Raw genomic sequence first — 23,462 nt, 5'->3', positions numbered from 1 at the left:
CTTTCCTCACACGCTGTGTCTGTGTGAGGAAAGGACTGCTGTTAACTGTCAAGAATGTCAGTAAATTGTTTACACTGATAATCAGTGCCCCAATCATCAGTGCCATCTATCAGTGCCCATCAGTGCTGCCTATTAGTGCCTTCTATCAGTGCTCATCAGTGCCTTCTATCAGTGCTCATCAGTGCTCATCAGTGCCCATCAGTGCCCATCAGTGCCTTCTATCAGTGCTCATCAGTGCCTTCTATCAGTGCTCACCAGTGCCGTCTATCAGTGCTCACCAGTGCCGTCTATCAGTGCTCACCAGTGCCGTCTATCAGTGCTCATCAGTGCCGTCTATCAGTGCCCATCAGTGCCTTCTATCAGTGCTCATCAGTGCCTTCCATCAGTGCCTTCTATCAGTGCTCATCAGTACCTTCTATCAGTGCTCATTGGTGCCTTCTATTAGTGCTCATCAGTCAGTGCCTTCTATCAGTGCTCATCAGTGCCTTCTATCAGTGCTCATCAGTGCCTTCTATCAGTGCTCATCAGTGCCTTCTATCAGTGCCCATCAGTGCCTTCTATCAGTGCCCATCAGTGCCTTCTATCAGTGCCTTCTATCAGTGCCCATCAGTGCCCATCACAGTGAATGCTATTAGATCCCATCAGTGCCGGACAGCACGGCTCTGAGCGGAGATCATGTGTCATATAACAATAGCACAGAGAGACACCGGCGGCGGCATTAATGTTCTATTTGTCAGTCCTCTCTGGCACAGATGAGAGAGGACACACAGCTGATCTCACGGCTCCCCTTTCTCCCCCTCCCCTCTCCTCTGTGCTCCGCGGGCAGTCTAGTGTGAAGCTAAAGAGCTCACATTTCCTGCGGAGCACACAGGAGAGGGGAGGGGGAGAAGGGGGAGCCGTGAGATCAGCTGTGTGTCCTCTCTCATCTGTGCCAGAGAGGACTGACAAATAGAACATTAATGCCGCCGCCGGTGTCTCTCTGTGCTATTGTTATATGACACATGATCTCCGCTCAGAGCGTGTGTGAAGAGCAACCCCGCTGGGCCCCCCCCCACAGTGGCGGAATGCCGGGCCCCGTCGCAACTGCAACTGTTGCGACCCTGGTAATTCCGCCACTGGGGAGGGGGTACAGTAGTGGCTGTGGACAGGGGAGGGGGCATACAGCAGTGGCTGTGGACAGGGGAGGGGGCATACAGCAGTCATCTGCAAAAGTGTCTGTGTTATATAGTAAAAATGCATATATATACCTCATTAAGAGCGCCACTCTCGGCCTCTCTCTTCTCCTCGTCTGACAATTGCAGTGGGTGGGCCCGAGAATGATGTCGGTCAGGAGGGGGGGGAGAGGAGGAGGGAGGTGGCGAGTCAACTGAGCGCTGAGCGGCGCTGGTATATAGCTGCATTTTTATTATACAACACGGACACTTTTGCAGATGACATTATTAAACAGAGACCCACTTGTCCGCGGGGTCGGGTGCCCGTGACTGACGGGCCGGAGATTAGGTGGCAGTGGGCCGGGTGCGGCCCAGCCCGGCCCGGCCCGCAGGTTGCCGACCCCTGCTCTATGGCTTGCTTTACCCATTCGCTACCCAAACTGCTCTGTATGCTTTCAAAAAGCTTCCGTAATGTTCTGTGAGGAGCTTTGATGCCACACTTCTAGCACCCTTTGCCTTCAGAATAGAATGCTGAACAAAGATCTTTTTGGGTTGTCTTTTTTTAGCAAACTATTAAGGTCCTCATAAATGGCTTGAATTTTGTCCAATTTCCTGTTTAATCAGCCAAATATTCGAGTTGTGGGTATCCCTGCAAGCACCAACCGAATCAAAAAAAAGTTGATTTAAAAAAAAAAAAAAATCGACTGAGCCAGGTGAGATATTATCAGCCAAACACTGACTAAATCCTGCCGTGGGTGCCTACATACAGTAGCTGGCAATGGGAGGTTGGCATGCATGTGGGAATCAACTGATTTTCACTTGTCCAGCCCACGGGTTAAACCAGAGAAAACCGAATTGGCTATGGCCAGCTTTAGTCTCTTTTAGCAAATGCTGGTAGCTTACCAAACACCAGCTAAATTCTGCTATCAGCTTGTTTAAACAAACAGCCAACACTCCGTGTATTCAACACTTTCAGAGTGGGACTGAGATTCGGTTCACACTAGTGGGATGCAGGAAACGCTGCGATTCAGTGTCGGTTTCCACATCGCACAGAGATCTACAAACCGCTGGGGGTGTCAATGTAAAGTTAATGACACCCCCAGATCGGTTCGCAGATCGCAGTGCCAACTGTGAAATTGTGCAGGAATTGGATCGCAGAGGAGTGAACACCTATCGGCCTAAGGAGAAGAATACATATCGGCCTAAACTGAGAAAAAATTTGCTTTTTTTTTTTTTTTTTTAAAATGGGGATATTTATTATAGCAAAAAGTACAAAATATTGTGTTTTTTCAAAATTGTCGCTGTTTTTTTGTTTATAGTGCAAAAAATAAAAGCCGCAAAGGGGATCAAATACCACTAAAAGAAAGCTCTATTTGTGGGAAAAAAAAGGACTTCAATTTTGTTTGGGTACAGCGTCGCACGACCGCGCAATTGTCAGTTAAAGCGACGCAGTGCCCAATCGCAAAAAATGGCCCGGTCATTCAGCAGCCAAATCTTCCGGGGCTGAAGTGGTTAAACTTCACCCTAAAGAGTCCAGTGAAGGAAAAATGCAGCATATTCTACTTTTTTTCTGGAACTGACCGCACTGGTGTGAACAATGCCATTGGAAACCATATAATCTACTTTCCAATATGTTTTTAATGCAGAAAAAAAAAAAAAAAAAAAAAAACGCACTGGACTGCATGTCGTGTGAATTGGCCCTTAAACTTTTTTTTTTTCATTTTTTCAGTTACTTCTGGTTTTCTGGCCTAGGCCAAAATTATGTACATTCCAGGAGCCTTCATGGGCATTTTTTTTCTATTTCACATGCTAGATGAATCATCTGCCCTTACTCAAGGCGGCCAAGGATAGAAATGCTAAGGTGGTATTTTTCAAAGTATTTTCTCACCAAAATAAAGCACAGAGACATGGATGGATGTGGAAGTTTGCTTTGAATATTAAAAATGAATTAAATTGTGATTCCAGTTTGTGGTACTGTTGAAATCTGCTTTAACCCATACCCTTCCCTCATCTGCTGCAGAAAGTAAACAAGCTAAATATTTGTCCCAGCCAGTGGTCTAACTATAATAAATATGATCCCTCAGTGGATTTTCTCAATTCCACATTGGGAATAAAGCCTGGTACACACGATGAGATTATTGGAAAAACGATTGTCCAATTTTCTTTTAGCATGCTAATCTCAGAACGAAAATGAAGAGATTACTAAAACGCATGAAAATTCTCGTACGGCAGAATACAACTTCGGAAGTGATGTAGTGGTCTAACTATAATAAATAGTATTGAATGTATTCTTTCATTTCTGAGCATGCGTGGTCTTGCTCTTCTGATTTTTTGAGACGACTGCTGTACTGATTAAAACCAAAAATCGTACGATCTGGTTTCGTACGAGAAAATTTTTCATTGTGAACGGCTCTCGAAAGCTGTGTACCAACAATCAGATTATCGCATGATTGCTCCGTAAGCTGTATTTTACATCTGATTTTCTGATCGTGTGTACTAGGCTCTAAAGTGATTGTAAAGGCAGAAGGTTTTTTACCTTAATGCATTCTATGCATTAAGATAAAAATGCCTTCTGTGTGCAGCAGCTGCCCCAGCACCCCCTAATACTTACCTGAACCCCATTCACGAATGTCTTGGCCATCTGAGACTCTCCCTCCTGATTGGCTGAGACACAGCAGTAGCGCCATTGGCTCCCGTTGCTGTCAATCAAAGTCAGTCAGCCAATCAGGAGAGAGGGGGCGGGCCGCAGCTTCGTGTCTGAATGGACACACGGAGCTGTGACTCTGCTCGGGCGCCCCCATAGCAAGCTGCTTACTGTGGGGGCACTCGACATGAGGGAGGGGCCAGGAGCAGCAAAGAGGTACCCAAGAAGAGGAGGATCGGGGCTGCTCTGTGCAGAACCAACTGCATAGAGCAGGTAAGTATAACATGTTTGTTATTTTTTTTGAAAAAAAAAAAAAACTAGACTATACAATCACTTTTAAGCCTAGTACACATGATGAGATTATCACAATTGTATTTTCGGACGAAAACTGTACTGACTGAACTACGTCCCCTGCGTGGGTGAATGTTTGTCAAGATATTATACTTATTTCAATAAAACATTATTGTACCAAAAAACTGTACTGGCTAAAACGAAAATCGTACGATCCGGTATCGTACGAGAAAAATTTTCATGTTTGTCCCTTCAGAAAATTTCAGACGATAGCTGTGTACTAACGATTGGATTATCACACGAACGCATCAAAAGCAGAATTTTTTGTACGCTATTCTGATCATGTGTACGGGGCTTTAGAGAGAAATCCTGTATAATACACATCCACTGTTATTCAACAAGATACGCTCTACATTCCGAAAGCCTACTCTTTCTAATTATCAGGTGAGACAACTCTTGCTAAACAGCTACATATACACAACAAAAGGGTATTGTCATGGATTGCCCTAAAAGCATTGGGTCAGTTCAACAGCCCAAAACCAGTGTACACTCAACATCGGTTGGTAATTGAGTGCAAAATAAAAGAAAAAAAAAAAAAAAAACAAAACACAACAAAATAATATATTATATATATAAAAATTTCCACTGGATGTCTGGAGAGGAGGAAGAATGGCCAAAGATATAAAAATAATTTCTTGAGCTAAATTTAAATTGCTTAATCAGTATAACTTATACCTGTGAACGCCCTAAACAGATAGTCCACCCTTCTGTACCCACCGGGTAGAGGGGAGGGAGGAGAGCGGACACATGTCGATTCTCCTCCCCTTCTAACTGTTGACCCGGAAGTGATGTGTGATGTCACTTCCGGGTCTCTGTTTACAGTTTCCCCGGCCATCAAGGCTGGGAAAAAATGTAATGGCAGTGTAGTGTGAATTGCATCACACTCAGCGGAGCACAGAGGAGACATGCAGGTCTTTTTAGACCTTGCATGTCTCATTAAAGAGAACCTGTCACCAAAAAAATCTTCAAATATGAGGACTTTTCGTCACCTATGTGATGGGCAATTTTTTTTTATATTATTATTATTATAAAAAATTTAAGTTACACCCAAGCATATAAAACCCCCTCAAAAAATTGAGGCCCCCCGCCCAGAAAAATACGCATGTAAACACACGCAGCGGGGAGCCTACACATGAAAACGTAGATTGCGATACACGTTACATATCGCCGCACACGCCGGAATGAGAGCAATAATTCTAGCACCAGACCTCCTTCCTAACGCTAAACTGATGACCTATAATAGGGGGCTTTTAAAGCTTTGCCTATTGAAAATATAGAGTATTGACGTGTTTAATGTTTGCAATGTTGGGTATCTACTGTATTTGCTGGGTAAAACCTCGGCTTTTATATTTTACCCCATAAAATTGGGCAGTTAATTGCATTTTTTTGCCCCTTAAAATAAACTTTTAATGTGTTTTTTTACTGACCTTTACGGTAATATTGCGTAACATAAAAAATTGAAGCTACCACTATTTTATTCTCTAGGGTCTCTGCTTTCAGAAAATATATAATTTTTGGAGGTTTTATGTAATCTTCAGGCCTAAAATTATTTTTTTAAATGTGTGCAAAAAAACGTAAAAACGGCTCGGGTTGTGAAAGAGTTAAAGGATAAGTTCACCTTTGGGAACATGTTACATGCTCCACCCATAAGATTTTTATTTTTTATTTTTAAAACTGCCTCCTAACTTTTTTAGCTGGCTACTAAATTCAAAGAAAATTTGTCAAGCCCTGGTTTAATGTGTAACATGGTCCTATTCTGCAACCCCCTACCCTGCTTCGCACCTCTGATGTTTTTCCCCACTCTTTGTGTCCCTGTAAGGGAGATATACTGTACATCCTCTATCTGTCCTGGTGACCACTGTCACTGGGACTGAAAGTGAGGGAAAAAATAACAACGAAAAAATACAAAGTGTGGCGCTAATAGTAGCAATAAATGAAACTAGACATAAGTAAAATCATACAATGACAATATGAACCAAAATTGACACATAAACACAAGTGACAGTGACTAATAAACAAAAATAATAAATCAATATATGTGTACAATACAGATATTGAATATAATCCAAAAACATCAAAGGAAATATGTGATAACAGTGCATAAACAGTTATCTAGTGTAAAGTCCAAAACACCAAAAATTTGTGACATCAGTGCATGAGCGGTTTTAGGCAAGTGTTTTTCTTATAGGTGTAGAGAAACTTTCAACCCAGTAGCCTGGTAGGTACGTAGACCATAGAGGATCAAAGGTGCACGGAAGTTTAAACACAGTGCCAGGACCATCACCAGAAGCTATGGAGGCTTACCGGAAGTTGTGGCCTGAAATGGCGTATGCCATACAGGTCAAAAAGGCTTAGTGACCAACAGGTCTAAACGAATTATCCGGTCAGAAGTTATCGTCACACAAACCATGGGGAGGAAAAATCGGTCAACACGACTTCCACATAGATAGATATACCACCGTAGACCATGCGAAAGATTCGTATTACATGTGAGGAATAAAAACACTCACATAGTGTAATAACGTAAAACTTGGATTTATTTAAAAAGTAACATAAAAAAACAGACTCACATTTTAGCAGATAAAATTAGCGTATCAATCGTGTAGCGGTAGTTGTGAGGGATCCACCCAACATGTTTCAACTGAAAAGTCGTCTTCTGAAGACGACTTTTCAGTTGAAACATGTTGGGTGGATCCCTCACAACTACCGCTACACGATTGATACGCTAATTTTATCTGCTAAAATGTGAGTCTGTTTTTTTATGTTACTTTTTTAATAAATCCAAGTTTTACGTTATTACACTATGTGAGTGTTTTTCTTCCTCACATGTAATACGAATCTTTCGCATGGTCTACGGTGGTATATCTATCTATGTGGAAGTCGTGTTGACCGATTTTTCCTCCCCATGGTTTGTGTGACGATAACTTCTGACTGGATAATTCGTTTAGACCTGTTGGTCACTAAGCCTTTTTGACCTGTATGGCATACGCCATTTCAGGCCACAACTTCCGGTAAGCCTCCATAGCTTCTGGTGATGGTCCTGGCACTGTGTTTAAACTTCCGTGCACCTTTGATCCTCTATGGTCTACGTACCTACCAGGCTACTGGGTTGAAAGTTTCTCTACACCTATAAGAAAAACACTTGCCTAAAACCGCTCATGCACTGATGTCACAAATTTTTGGTGTTTTGGACTTTACACTAGATAACTGTTTATGCACTGTTATCACATATTTCCTTTGATGTTTTTGGATTATATTCAATATCTGTATTGTACACATATATTGATTTATTATTTTTGTTTATTAGTCACTGTCACTTGTGTTTACGTGTCAATTTTGGTTCATATTGTCATTGTATGATTTTACTTATGTCTAGTTTCATTTATTGCTACTATTAGCGCCACACTTTGTATTTTTTCGTTGTTATTTTTGCCCTTGAGTCTATGGGTGTGTTGGCTGCTTTCCCAGTTTGTCATTAGCGCAGCGCTGTACCACATTTAAATACATTTTTCAAAGTGAGGGAAAAGCCCAACATTTTGAGTTGCCACCAAAACAGGAACACAGAGGAAACCTTCCAACGTGGACAACCGTCTATTTGCCTCACTTTGGGGAGATTTCCTCTCAATTCCTGCTGAGTCTACAGGACAGAAAGTGAAATCTCCCCCATGGGATATAGTTGGCAAAAAATTGACAGGGGCAACCAATCTTAATTTTATTTGCTAAAGCAGACCAGCCAATTGGCTTCTTTAGGTTATTGTACTTAACCACTTAATGCCAGGTGACGTACCAGTACATTACATGACTGAGTGGTTATACCAAATGATGCTTGCAGCTGCAGGCATCATCCCAATATATTTTTTTTAGTGCTGACGGAGCATTTTCTTGTAAAAGCAATCCTAGCAGCTCAATAGCTCCCCCTCCAGCCACCTTCCCAGGGTCTACCATCCCACCGGGGAACCCAGGATTGCCACCAGCTGACTATAGAGCTGATCAGGGACTGGGACGGCCCCATCACCTCTATTGTCTAAGAAACAGGACGCAATGAGTATTTTGTCACTTCTGGTTTCGCCGGTTGTAGACAAACTATTAGTGGTTTGTAAAAAGCATTAGATCCTACCTATCTTGGTATGATCCAAAGCTTTTAAGGGCAGAGGAGACATCTGGAGTCTAATAGAATCCAGATGCCTCAGTAAAGAGAACCTGTCACTGTCTATTGGTATCACAAGGGATGTTTGCATTCCTTGAGATAACAATAAAAGTGATTAAAAAAATAAATAAATAAATAAAAAGTGTAAAAAATACAATTTAATTTTTTTAAAGCGCCCCTACGCAACGCCCCCCCGTACTTGTGCACAAAGTTGAACCCACGCGTCGGTCACGCGTAGTATGTACACAGCGATGGCACCACACATCTGAGGTATAACCACAAACATCAGATTGAGGAGGGTAATTCTAGCACCAGACCTCCTGTGTAAATCTAAAGCAGTAACAAGTAAAGGCTTATAAAGTATCACCTATGGATAATATAATTTACGTAGTTTGTCATCATTCCATGGGGGGTGTGCGTAATTTTAAAGTTTGACATGTTTGGTATCTATTTACTCGGCATAACATCATCTTTTATATGTTACCAAACAACTGGGTATTATATTGTGGGTTTTTTTCCCAAAAAATTGTGTTTGAAAACTGCTACGCAAATACTGTGTAACATAAAAAACTGCAACACCCACTATTTTATTCTCTGTGGTCCCTGCTTTAAAAAAAAGTTTAATGTTTGGGGGTTCTAAGTAATTTTCTCCCAATAAAATTCTGATCTGTACATGTATGTGAGAAGTGTCAGAAAAAGGCCTGGTCTAGTGGTTAGGCTGGCCATGGATAGGTTGCTTCTTTTGATCAGCTAACAGGCTGATCAAAAAAATAAATAAATAAATAAATAAATAACAGATTCCCCTATCAACACAAGTGAGGTGGATGAAGGAATCCTCCCTTCTGTGCTATTGTATTCTGACAGCTGGGACTCCTCCACTATCAGAATACACTAATCAGCGCTGCAGCCACTGATCAAACGAAAACTTTCCAACATCCCATTTTAGAAAAGTCAATCATTAGATCGACTTCTGTAGAAGGGAAAGGCCATAGGTGGCTCGAAATTCAGCTAAATTTCAATCCATCTGTGGCCAGCTTTAGGAAGAAGTATTCCTGTTACCAAATAAAGCAGTTACACTGCATAGGATTTGAATTGCTTATTAGAATATATTGGTGAATGGTCAATTAATCAATTATCCAGGAATAGAAAAAAAAAAATCTGTCCCTAGAAAGGGAATGTAGAGCTCAGACAGTCACATACCTTTCAAGGATGCATTCCTACAACTTGAAGATGTAGTTACTGATTTATGAATAGCTTCAGATAAGACTCTTAATTTTCTGGTTCTTCCTTTTGTAGTGCAGCTCTGCAGAATAAAACATAAAGAACAATATAATTACACAACACAATATGCAAATGAGAATGTTAAAAAAAAAAAGAAAAAAAATCATTATAACATAATTGCATAGCATTATGTTATGTAGTGTTATTAAAGGTTCACTCCCACCAACTTTATTTTTGGTGTACAGAGAAGACTCCTTTTCTCTTCCTGTTCTGTCTGACTGCTATCACTAATGCCGCGTACACATGATCGGAAATTCGGCCAGCAAAAGACTGATGAGAGCTTTTGGTCAGAAAATGAGACCGTGTGTATGCTCCATCGGACTTTTGCTGGTGGAATTCCCGCCAGCAAAAGATTGAGAGCAGGTTTTCAATTTTTCGGTCGGAAAAAGTTCCTATCCGAAAATGCGATTGTCGGTATGCAATTCGGACGCGCAAAAAATCACGCATGCTCGAAAACAATTCAACGCATGCTCGGAAGCATTGAACTTCATTTTCTCGGCTCGTCGTAGTGTTGTACGTCAGCGCGTTCTTGACGGTCGAAAGCTCAGATAACTTTTGTGTGGCCGTGTGTATGCAAGGCAAGCTTGAGTGGAATTCCGTCGGAAAAACCATCCAAGTTTTTTCGGACGGAAATTCCGATCGTGTGTACGGGGCATTAGACAGGCGGTATAGGGGAATCTATGTCTTGGGGACACAGAGAGCAGTACAATCCTGAGAGAAGTTTGAAACCATCCTCAGTGTACTAGGAAATGTGTTTTTTTATGCGGTCTATGTCTCCACCGGGGGGGGGGTTCCCCTTAAAGTGTTACTAAACCTACAACAGTAAAATCAGTCTGTATATGCAGTAAAGCATGCTTGTTATACTCACTGTGGAACTTAAGGGGTTAATCATTTGCATTGTTAAAAAAGGCTGTTTGATCCTGTCTCCTCTGATCCTCCCTTTCTGCCCCAGTCCCCAGTCCATCTGCTTATAGAACAGAGCCTAGGAGGCACTCTGCACATGCTCAGTTTGGTGTGTATTGCTTGTATTTTTGTATTGTATTTTTTCGGGTTTTTTTGATGAGGGTGCATGTGATCAACACAGAGCCAATCAGCACTGTCCAGACTGAGGGTCAGGGGTCATGTAGCCTCATAGGTCAGTCAGGGGAGAATGGAAACTCCTTCTGCAAGCTTTAACCAGATACCGATAGAAGTCATAAGACTGCTATATACTGTTGATGAGAAAAGGTATTTAGCAGTTTATATTTACAGGCAGTCCCCACGTTACGAACACAATAGGGACTATAGGTTTGTTCATAAGTCGAAGTTGTTCGTAAGTCGCAACACTGTATTTGTAAGTGTAACTTCCAGTCAGAACACTGCATTCGTAAGTAAAAATGCCGCCTGTGCATGGATATTGGATGTTCCGGGCGCTTGTTATGTTATCTGGGGCGTAGTACGGCAGTGTGGGATGTGTCCGGAGGTGCTCGAAAGGTATCCAGGACCAGCGTGGAGCACAAGTGGCCGGCATTTGAGGCAGTTCGTAAGTAGGAGTCGTTCATAACTCTGTGTTCGTAACTCGGTGACTGCCTGTACTAAAATAATTGCATTTCCATGTTCTGTGTACTGTGGGAGACCAGATATAGTAAATGCAGGGTCTTGGGTTTAGTAACACTTTAATTCCTATTTTGTACATTGACGAACATGATAAACAAGAAAATGTAAATGTAAGTCCTATAGTATTAGTATATAAGTCTTTGTAATACAAGACCAGCTGGACTAGAAGGAAGGCCTTAAGCCTCCACTAACCTAACCCTAAGGTTACATTAAAGTGCCTAATACTTCAGCATGCTTTTTTTTATGCATTTTTGATGCTTCTTTGATACTTCGGTGATGCCTTTTTTAAGCTTTAATGAAACTTCACAAATGCCCCGTGTGTGTGTATTGATTTTCTGTAATAAAGGGGCCCAGTAGAGCCCCGACTCAGTAGCAACCCTGTTCAGCAGATCCCTAGTTCATTAGTACCCATGTTCAGCAGATCCCCAGCTCATTGGTACCATTGTTCAGCAGATCCCCACTCAGTAGTAACCCCCAGCTCTGCTGATCGCCTAGTCAATAGTAACCCCCAGCTCTGCTGATCCCCAATCAGTAATAACCCCCAGCTCTGCTGTTTCCCCAATTTGCTGATCCTCCTCTCTCTCTGGTCCCTGCTCACCTCCCGCTATATTGATCCCATGCTGCACACATGTGACATCGCTAGTTTCTCCTGAACTGGTCTGCCAGCTCTGCCGATCCTCCCCTACTCAGTCCTCACCATGTTGCATACCAGATATGACGTCTGCACCAGACACTTCTAGAATATATACACATGAAACGGAAGCGATTGCTGATGACGTCTTTCCACTTTACTTTTTGGTTTCCCAGCGCATCCTGGGATAGCTCATACCTGAAATACCTCCAAAGCAAAGCTAGTTCTAAATAAAAGCCCCTCAAAAGCTGCAGTTGCTGTAATCGAGAGTTGTCATAGACTTCTATGGAGGCTTTGGAGATGCTTTGAAGCACCAAGAAAAAGACATGGGGTATAATTTTTGAAGCAAAGCAAAAACAACGTGTGAACAGGACTGTAAGCTTACCATTTTATTTAGTGACAGGAGCTTTAATTGGCCTTCAGAGTGCTTTAAAAAAGTGTGTCCAATGCCATATTTTGAAGTGTAATCGAGCCCTAAAACGATTAAGAAATTAGAAATTTGTACCTCAAAACATTGTCAAAAAAAGACAATCACTTCACCAAGGTGAGAGCCCTGAATTAACTACAACCACAATCTGAGAATAGTGTGAAAATGGCTCCTAAGTCCAGCAGAAATTCAATCCCACAAAGCCAGCGTGATAGGTAGGTGCATGGAAGACACCCTAACAAGGAGAGAGAAGAATGTAAGGTTAGAACCTAACTATAAACTGGTGAGATAGGCTACAACCCAAATGGAGCATTGAGCTAGACACACCAGTTATACAAAATGGCACCTCTGGAGCATGCCCTAAGTGGTACCCTGCTGAAAATATCCTGCCTAACCTTACCTTGAACCTAAAGGCTACTAACTGCTCCAAACACCCCATATTCAACAAGGCAGGCAGACTCGTGGAACCAGAATCAGGAGTCGTATAACGACAGTGAAGAACACTTGGCTAAGTGAACCTCGGGCAGGAAACAAGGCAAGCAAGGCCTTCTTCACATTGCTGCGGATCTGCCAAGGGAGAGGGGGCGAATACCAGGTCATGAAGCCCCAACAAAGTCTTAGGGCATTACCCGTCCTTGGTGGAGGATACTTGCAGCAGGAGACTAGATTGTTCCACCTGCAGACAGTCCAAGAAGACATGGAGCCTCCCACATACATCTTTCACCTGCAATGCAATCTCTGTGATACACCTACGTGTGTGAACTTCTTCTCCACGTCCAGAAGCTACCAGTTAGGAAGCACTGGTTTCCAAGGGATGGCCCTTAAGGGAATCAGTATGGGTAAGACTGAGATCCTTAATACAGCCCAGAACCAGGCTAGCAAACACTCAAACTTTTCTCTGCAGAGCTGAACAAAAGACATCCATTCTCTTAGAAAAAACTGAGGCATGCTAGGTGCACTGGTCTGGCCTACAGAATTTTTGTTTGCCAGTGTCCAGTCCTCCTGTAGATGGCAGTATAACCTGAAAGTATACACTACTGCACAAAAGTTTAATCAAAAGTGAAAAAATGCTGTAAATTAAGAATGCTTTCAGAAACAGAAGTGTTCAATTCTTCTAGATATACTTGCACACTGTTTTTGAAAGAACTCGCCAGGTAGGTTATTCCAAACATCTTGGAGAACCAACCACATATCTTCTGTAGATGTAGGCTGCCTCAAAACCTTCTGTCTGTTCATATAATTCCAGACAGACTCGATCTTGAGATCAGGGCTCTGTGGGGGCCAAACCACCACTTCCAGGACTCCTTGTTCTTCTTTACACTGAAGATAGTTCTTAATGACATTAGCTGTATGTTTGGGGTTGATGTTCTGTTGCAGAATAAATTTGGGGCCAATCACATGCTTCCCTAATGGTATGGAATGAAGTATAAGTATCTGCTTATATTTCTCAGCATTGAGGAAACCACTGATCCTGACCAAGTCTGCAACTCCATTTGCACAAATGTAGCCCCAAACTTGCAACCTGTTGCCTGCAGACATTCATTACTGTACCGCTCTCTAGCCCTTCAGTGAAAAAACTGCCTCCTACTACAGCCAAATATTTCATATTTTGACTCATCAGTCCAGAGCACCTGCTGCCATTTTTCTGTTTTCGTGCATAGTTGAGTTGCTTAGCCTTGTTTCCACGTTGGAGGTATGGTTTTTTGGACACAATTCTTCCATGAAGACCACTTTTGGCCAGGCTTCTCCGAACAGTCGATGGTCGTACCTGGAGCCTATTGGTTTTCTTTCAGTTCTGTGTTAATGGAACTGCTGGACATCTTCTGATGTTGAAGGGAAGTAAGCACGATGTGTCTCATCTGCTGCATTAAGTTTCCTTGACCAACCACTGAGTCTATGGTGCTTAACGTTGTCCGTTTCTTTGTGCTTCATCAAAAGAGTCTGAACAGCACATCTTGAAACCCCAGTCTGCTTTGAAATCTTTGCCTAAGAGAAAGTTTGCTGATGCAGTATAACTACCTGCACCAGCGTTGCCAGGGGTCGACAAACTGTCGATTGCAGGCAGATGAGGGGTAGATCACATCCCTTCCTTGCCGACCCCGAACCGCACCTCCCACATATGCAGAGGGCCACAGGGAAGGAACAACTAAATATGCTGCGCCTCTGACAAGCAGAAGGAAGGCAAACCCTGACAGGAGAGGTGGCATTTACTACAATTGATCCCCTGTAGCTGCCCCTGCAGCAGCTGAAAGCTGGCTTCTCCTCCTCTCCCTCCCAACGTCTTTTAGCTTCTGCAGGGGGAAAATACAGGGAATTGGTTCCAGTAAATGCCACCCTTGCTGCCCCTCCTGTCCAAGTTTTCCTTCCTTCTTCTGCCCGGGTTCCGTGTGCTGCCTGGTCTACCCAACACCCTGCAATGCTGCCAGATTCTTCTCCTCTCCCTCCTGCCAGCTGCTGCAGGGATCACTGCACGATGGAGAGTGAGGAAGGGGGCCAGGAAGTATGTCATTTGCCAGTCCCCTCCTGTTCTGAGTGAACACAGTGAGTAATTGGTATGGCTTTTTGGATGCAATTCTTTCATGAAGACCAGACTTCTCTAGACAGTAGATGGGTGTACCTGGGTCCCGATGTTTCCGCCAAGTATGTGCCGAAGGCACTGCTGAACAACTCCTAATGTAGAAAGTAAGTTAGAATGATGCATCTTTCATCTGCTGTGGTAAGTTTCCATGGCCGTGGTTCTTCTCCACGCACACAGCGCTTTGTAAATGGAAGACTACAAGGTCCGGCAGCCATTGCGGCTATCAGGTTGTAGTTTTCAATGAACTACCATGGTGCTATGAGTGCGGTGGTAGATCATTCATTCTTGCTGTCAGCATATATTGGCTTCCCCGTACGAGAATGCAGATACACTGACAGGTCTGCAGGAGGCCTGCATGGCATCAGTGATCTGCTGATCGCTGATGCAATGCTTTACAGCAGGCATGTCCGGCCTGCGGGCCAAACGCGACCCGCATTCCGGTTTGATACGGCCCCCCTGGTGATTTGGATATATATATCTTTTGTGGCCCCCAGGGCCACAAAAGGTATATACCGCACTTATCGGCACTGCCTCGGAGGGGACAGGGAGGGGGTGGGACGAGGGCCATCAAAATACATACAGGAAAATCTCCTGTTTACTCTGCGGCATCTGTAATATGAAGTCCCATCTCCTGGGCTGGCATTGGGGACTGTTCTGTCTATCATAGGAAGCAGGACTTTGTATTAAAGAGGCTGCCGAGTAAACAGGAGATTCTCCTTATGTAATCTGTCGGTGCTCGTTCCGTCCCCCTCCCTGTCCCCTCCAAGGCTGCAAATGGGAATTGATCAGGCTACATTCATGGCAATGGTGAAGCTGCATTCATGGCAATGGTGAGGCTGTACTGATAGCAATGGTAAGGCTGCATTTAAGGCAATGGTGAGGCTGCATTTATGGCAACGGTGAGGCTGCATTTATGGCAACGGTGAGGCTGCATTCATGGCAACGGTGAGGCTGCATTCATGGCAACGGTGAGGCTGCATTCATGGCAACGGTGAGGCTGCATTCATGGCAACGGTGAGGCTGCATTCATGGCAACGGTGAGGCTGCAGATGGGCACTGATCAGGCTGCATTAATGGGCACTGACCCTTATTTTGCTTCACAGTTCTTTATTTAAAATCTAAGTTTTTTCCTGAAACTTCCCTCTTAAAGTGAAGTTGCGTGTTATACGCCAATAAATACGGTATATACAAATAACACGCCCAAGCTCATCCTTAGTCCTGAGCGGCGCTTGGGGATTCCTTGGGGGCCACAAAAATATATATATATATTTATTACACACAGTGGGGCAAAAAAGTATTTAGTCAGCCACCAATTGTGCAAGTTTTCCCACTTAAAAAGATGAGAGAGGCCTGTAATTGTCATCATAGGTATACCTCAATTATGAGGGACGAAATGTGGAAACAAATCCAGACAATCACATTGTCTGATTTTTGAAAGAATTTATTTGCAAATCATGGTGGAAAATAAGTATTTGGTCAATATCAAAAGTTCATCTCAATACTTTGTTATATATCCTTTGTTGGCAATGACAGAGGTCAAACGTTTTCTGCTAGTCTTCACAAGGTTGTCACACACTGTTGCTGGTATGTTGGCCCATTCCTCCATGCAGATCTCCTCTAGAGCAGTGATGTTTTGGGGCTGTTGCTGGGCAACAAGGACTTTCAAATCCCTCCAAAGGTTTTCCATGGGGTTGAGATCTGGAGACTGGCTAGGACACTCCAGGACCTTGAAATGCTTCTTACGAAGCCACTCCTTTGTTGCCCGGGCGGTGTGTTTGGGATCATTGTCATGCTGAAAGACCCAGCCACGTTTCATCTTCAATGCCCTTGCTGATAGGAGGAGGTTTGCACTCAAGATCTCACGATACATGGCCCCATTCATTCTTTCATGTACATGGATCAGTCGTCCTGTTCCCTTTACAGAGAAACAGCCCCAAAGCATGATGTTGCCACCCCCATGCTTCACAGTAGGTATGGTGTTCTTTGGTTGCAACTCCGCATTCTCCCTCCTCCAAACACGACGAGTTGTGTTTCTACCAAACAGTTCTACTTTGGTTTCATCTGACCATATGACATTCTCCCAATCCTCTTCTGGATCATCCAAATGCTCTCTAGCAAACCTCAGACAGGCCCAGACATGTACTGGCTTAAGCAGGGGGACAGGTCTGGCACTGCAGGATCTGAGTCCCTGGCGGTGTGTGTGTTACTGATGGTAGCCTTTGTTACGTTGGTCCCAGCTCTCTGAAGGTCATTCACTAGGTCCCCCCGTGTGGTTCTGGGATTTTTGCTCACCGTTCTTGTGATCATTTTGACCCCACGGGGTGAGATGTTGCATGGAGCCCCAGATCGAGGGAGATTATCAGTGGTCTTGTATGTCTTCCCTTTTCTAATTATTGCTCCCACAGTTGATTTCTTCACACCAAGCTGCTTGCCTATTGCAGATTCAGTCTTCCCAGCCTGGTGCAGGTCTACAATTTTGTTTCTGGTGTCCTTCGACAGCTCTTTGGTCTTCACCCAAGTTCAAACAGGTGCCATTAATACAAGTAATGAGTGGAGGACAGAGGAGCCTCTTGAAGAAGATACAGGTCTGTGAGAGCCAGAAATCTTGCTTGTTTGTAGGTGACCAAATTCTTAATTCCACCATAATTTGCAAATAAATTCTTTCAAAAATCAGACAACGTGATTGTCTGGATTTGTTTCCACATTTTGTCTCTCATAGTTGAGGTATACCTATGATGACAATTACAGGCCTCTCTCCTCTTTTTAAGTAGGAGAACTTGCACAATTGGTGGCTGACTAAATACTTTTTTGCCCAATTGTATATATGCAAATAACACGCCCAAGCTCATCTCTTCACCACACACAGCCACAAAGGCAAGAGAATTCTCGTTGGGCAGTGTATTAGAGCTCGGATGAACACACTTATACTGAATTTTAATGGTTCAAAGAATGTCAGGCAAAATGGTCGGCCCTCACGCTTGTTCACTTCATCAAATCTGACCCTCTTTGAAAACAGTTTGGACACCCCTGCTTCACAGGCTCCTGCAAAAAATAAATGCACATTTTATTTACCTGCAAAAAAAAAAAATGTGCATTTATTATTTTTTCTGAATAGGTGAACTTGTCCTTTAAGCCTCCTACACAGCTGTTTCTGTTAATGACTGTGTTTTACAACCTACATATGAAATTGATGATTATTAGCACCTGCTTGGTTTAATTGGCTAATCATACACCTGACTCAAATCCTGCCAAATCTCTGGCTTTGTGCAAGCATACAAAGTGTGCAATTGTAAGAACTGATGCTGGTTTGAAGCCAAAGGGCGGTCACACCAAATATTGATTTGACTTTTGATTTTTCTTCTGTTCACTCTCTTTGCATTTTGTAAATTGATAAAAATAAACAATTAAAATATATATTTTTGAAAGCATTCTGACTTTACATTTCTTCACACCTGCCTGAGGCTCCATGCACACTAGCGGTTTTGGAGCGTTTAGCAGCGTTTTTGCTAGAAAAACGCTCAGGAAACTCTACAAAAACATTTTTTTTTCTGCTCCTAGATGCTGAAGCTCAAAAATTGCTAATAGCCTAAAGTAGTGTGCATGGACACATAGGATAACACTATTTAGCTTCTATGAGCAGTAAAAAAAAATGCTGAACCCCTTCAGCACTGGAGGAACTCAAAGATATATCAACATGGATGTCACACCATTTCCTCAAACTCAATCTTTCTAAAACTGAGCTCATCATTTTTTCCTTCAGCCAGTGCCACTCGCCCCTGACTTCTCCATCAAGGTCAATAATACAACCATCAGTCCCTCCCCTCATGCCAAGGTACTAGGTGTAATCCTGTCCTTTCAGCCCAAAATCCAATCATTGTCCAAATCGTCCAGACTTCATCTCCGAAACATCTCCAAAATACGTCCCTTTCTAACCATTGAGAACACTCAGCTACTTATTCACTTCCTTGTTATCTCTCGCCTTGACTATTGTAACTCCCTCCTCATTGGCCTATCTCTCCACAAGCTATCCCCTCTTCAGTCTATCATGAATGCCGCTGCCAGATTCATCCACCTTACCAACCATTCAGTGTCCGCCACTCCACTCTGCCAAACCCTTTACTGACTTCCCATTGCCCAATGAATAAGATTCAAAACACTAAAGCCTCGTACACACGGTTTGATTGTTGGCAGGGGATTGTCTGTTGACAGACTGTTGTACTAAAATCTTACTGTTAGTACACTCCTTTTGACAATTGTTGTCCAATTTTTGGCCAACAAATGTTGGGTGGCAGGCTAGTAAATTTTTCGGCGGACAACGGCTCAACGTCTGATTTTCAGATGGTCATTACACAAATCCGTCACACAAAAGTTGAAAGACGCATGCTCGGAATCAATGCTCACTGAACACAAAATTAGCATAAGGGGCCCAAAGTGTGGCGCTCAAGAGCTGAAATTCCTTGTAGTATGTCACTAAGTTTGTGTTTGTGGCACGACAATTGTGTAACGTTAGTATGCAAGACAAGATCCTGGCACACGCCCTTTTGACAAAAATCAGACGCTCGGTTGTCCAACAATCGTACCGTGTGTACGAGGTTTAAGGCTACTTTCACACTGAGGTGCTGGAGCGGTGCGCTTGCAGGATGTTAAAAGAAAGTCCTGTAAGCAGCATCTTTGCAGCGCTTTAGGAGCGGTGTATACACACCGCTCCTAAAGTACCCCTGCCCATTGAAATCAATAGGCAGCACCACCGAAGTGCCTGCAAAGCGCCACGGGAGCTATGCTTTTAACCCTTTATTCAGCCATTAGTGGAGGTTTACCGCACCCGCTAGTGGCCAAAAAGCGCTGATAAAATGACAGTACAGCACCGCTAAAAATAGCAGCGCTTAACTGTCGCTAAAGATAGCGGCGCTTTACCGATGACTCCCCCGACGCCCCAGTGTAAAAGTGCCCTTAAGACCCGTTTCACGCTGAGGCGTTTTTCAGGTGCTTTTGGGCTAAAAATAGCGCTCGTAAAGCATAAAAAAACAAGAAAAAATACTGCGCTACCACTAAATCGATAAACCCCCCAAAAAGCAGCAGTTAAACAGTGAGATGTGCACCAAAATGACAAAAGAAAAAGAAATAACCGCGCTAAAATATATATGAATAAGATATGTGAAATATTCTTATATCAATGTCCCAAAAACCTTTGTTAGAAAATTCATGTATGTATGTGAAACATTGCGATAATCAGAAAAATATGTATAAGTCCATACATATAACTGTGAATCAAAAGGTGATGTCCATATGTGGTAGATGGAAATCTTTATATATGATAATTGACCAGAATCGGTCACAGAGAGAAGCCCATGAATGGACACAACCAGACTTGGTGGTAAAGACGAAAGAGACAACACACTCAGTGATCCGCCACCGCACAAATATTGCGCTTACCACAAGGCAAGCAAAAACCAGCCTATGTTCCGTCCTGGTATGGCAAAATCCAGCTGGTGTGACTTGACTGCATACAGCGTGGCTGAGAGGATGTAGCAAGGACCCCAAAACTCTCGTCTCCCAGGCATGTGAATGAAAAGAAACTGACCATAGTGTAATACTGGCAGGACAGTTTAATAAAAAAAAAAGTAGAAAACTTACAGGAACTACGCCATTTGTGGTGAAACGTACGTCGGGAGGTTGACGCTCTGACGTCATCGCCATCCTAGTGTGGACGGGTGCTCGCTATGCCAGCCGGCTATTTGCTGTTTTTAATCTACTTATGTAAGTTTTCTACTTTTTTTTATTAAACTGTCCTGCCAGTATTACACTATGGTCAGGGTCCTTGCTACATCCTCTTAGCCACGCTGTATGCAGTCAAGTCACACCAGCTGGATTTTGCCATACCAGGACGGAACATAGGCTGGTTTTTGCTTGCCTTGTGGTAAGCGCAATATTTGTGCGGTGGCGGATCACTGATTGTGGTGTCTCTTTCATCTTTACCACCAAGTCTGGTTGTGTCCATTCATGGGCTTCTCTCTGTGACCGATTCTGGTCAATTATCATATATAAAGATTTCCATCTACCACATATGGACATCACCTTTTGATTCACAGTTATATGTATGGACTTATATATATTTTTCTGATTATTGCAATGTTTCACATACATACATGAATTTTCTAACAGAGGTTTTTGGGACATCGATATAAGAATATTTCAGATATCTTATTCATATATATTTTAGCGCGGTTAGCGCTCATAAAGCGCCTGAAAAATGCCTCCCCTGCAGCCCCAGTGTGAGAATCCGAGTGCTTTCACACTGGGGCGGTGCGCTTGCGGGACGTTAGAAAAAGTCCTGCAAGTAGCATCTTTCGGGCGGTGTGGGAGCGGTGTATGCAACGCTCCTGCCTATTGAAATCAACGGGCAGCGCTGCTGAAGTGCCTGCAAAGCGATTTGGCAGCGGCGCTTTGAACCCTTTATTCATCCGCTAGTGGGGGTTATAAGCACCCCGCTAGCGGCCGAAAATTGCCGCTACTATTAGCGGCGCTTTGCCGCTAACGCCCCCTGCCTTGCCCCAGTGTGAAAGTGCCTTAACAAGAACATACAAAGCCATTTACTATTCTGCCCCGCGCTACATCACCGATCGTATCTCCAAATACCATCCAAACCGTCCTCTCTACTCCTGCCAAGACCTTCTGCTCTCTAGCTCCCTTGTCTCCTCCTGCCATGCTCATCTCCAGGACTTCTCTAGAGCCTTACCCAACCTCTGGAACTCGCTACCGCAATCTTTCCGTGTTATCACCTACTCTGTCCACTTTTAGGCAATCCCTGAAAACTCACCTCCTCAGGGAGGCCTATACCTGCCTTCAGCTAACAACCAAATCTTCTACTTCCTTCATTAGTTCATCCCTCACAGACCCTACCTTTTGTTTCACCAGCCCCTCACTCTTAGATTGTAAGCTCACAGGAGCAGGGTCCTTCATTAGTTCATCCCTCACAGACCCTACCTTTTGTTTCACCAGCCCCTCACGCTTAAGCCCCATACACACTATCAGATTTTCTGCTGTTTTTTTTCCTTCAGATTTACCAAAACCATATAATATGAGGTCAAACCTTAGGAGTTTCAATTTGTATGCAATCAGGCAGGCCCTTGCACTACATGGTTTTGGTAAATCTGAAGAAAATCTGATAGTGTATATGGGGCTTTAGATTGTAAGCTCACAGGAGCAGGGCCCTTCTAACTCTCTTGTACTGAATAGTAGCGGTGGTGTAGTGTCTTCCTACACTGTAAAACGCTGCGCAAACTGTTGGCGCTATATAAATCCTGTATAATAATATGTATGGACAGGGGCGTTGCTAGGTTTTCAAAAGATCTGGGGCTAGAGCCCATAGCAGCGTAGTAAAGAAAGCCATATGCTTGGGCGGGCATACACATGTATATACAGTAATATACATGTGTGTGTGTGTATATATCCACAGAGAGCCCCCCCTTACATCAGGGTCCCCCGAGAGCCTCCTCCTTACATCAGGGTCCCCAGAGAGCCTCCTCCTTACATCAGGGTCCCCAGAGAGCCTCCTCCTTACATCAGGGTCCCCAGAGAGCCTCCTCCTTACATCAGGGTCCCCAGAGAGCCTCCTCCTTACATCAGGGTCCCCAGAGAGCCTCCTCCTTACATCAGGGTCCCCAGAGAGCCTCCTCCTTACACCAGGGTCCCCAGAGAGCCTCCTCCTTACACCAGGGTCCCCAGAGAGCCTCCTCCTTACATCAGGGTCCCCAGAGAGCCTCCTCCTTACATCAGGGTCCCCAGAGAGCCTCCTCCTTACATCAGGGTCCCCAGAGAGCCTCCTCCTTACATCAGGGTCCCCAGAGAGCCTCCTCCTTACATCAGGGTCCCCAGAGAGCCTCCTCCTTACATCAGGGTCCCCCGAGAGCCTCCTCCTTACATCAGGGTCCCCAGAGAGCCTCCTCCTTACATCAGGGTCCCCAGAGAGCCTCCTCCTTACATCAGGGTCCCCCGAGAGCCTCCTCCTTACATCAGGGTCCCCCGAGAGCCTCCTCCTTACATCAGGGTTCCCAGAGAGCCCCCCCTACATCAGGGTCCCCCGAGAGCCTCCTCCTTACATCAGGGTCCCCCGAGAGCCTCCTCCTTACATCAGGGTCCCCCGAGAGCCTCCTCCTTACATCAGGGTCCCCCAAGTGCCTCCTCCTTACATCAGGGTCCCCAGAGAGCCTCCTCCTTACATCAGGGTCCCCAGAGAGCCTCCTCCTTACATCAGGGTCCCCCAAGAGCCTCCTCCTTACATCAGGGTCCCCAGAGAGCCTCCTCCTTACATCAGGGTTCCCAGAGAGCCCCCCTTACAATAGGGTCCTGAGAGACCCTCCCCCTTGCATCAGGGTCCCCAGAGAGCCTCCCACTTACATCAGGGTCCCCAGAGAACCTCCTCTCCCCTTGGGGAACCCTGCAGAGACTCAGGGCTATAGCCCCAAAAGCCACCCCCTAGCGACGCCACTGTGTATGGACATTGTCGCCATGGTGGGGGCCCTTTGCCCACCCTCGCACTGAAGGGACTACTAGTATCAGATATACTATATGTGTATGTATAGACGTGACCATGGGGGGCCCCTGCACCCCTCCAGCAGAACTCCCAGTATCAGATATACTATATGTGTATGTATAG

At 44.2% G+C, this 23,462-nt stretch overlaps 1 protein-coding gene across 1 annotated transcript in view; it reads right to left on the bottom strand.

Moving 5' to 3' along the window:
• ATXN7 (ataxin 7) overlaps nt 1-23,462 on the bottom strand; it is a 182,939-nt gene that overhangs the window by 159,026 nt on the left and 451 nt on the right. Inside the window, exons 2-3 of the mRNA XM_073592174.1 lie at nt 12,187-12,275; nt 9,494-9,596 (exon numbers count right to left, since the gene is read on the bottom strand). Coding sequence (XP_073448275.1) covers nt 9,494-9,596; nt 12,187-12,189 — 106 coding nt within the window. The 5' untranslated portion in view covers nt 12,190-12,275. The remainder of the gene's footprint in view (nt 1-9,493; nt 9,597-12,186; nt 12,276-23,462) is intronic.

Source organism: Aquarana catesbeiana, linkage group LG07 (assembly GCF_042186555.1).
Source record: "Aquarana catesbeiana isolate 2022-GZ linkage group LG07, ASM4218655v1, whole genome shotgun sequence".
NCBI lineage: Eukaryota > Metazoa > Chordata > Amphibia > Anura > Ranidae > Aquarana > Aquarana catesbeiana.
This window is presented reverse-complemented; position numbering and strand designations above follow the sequence as displayed.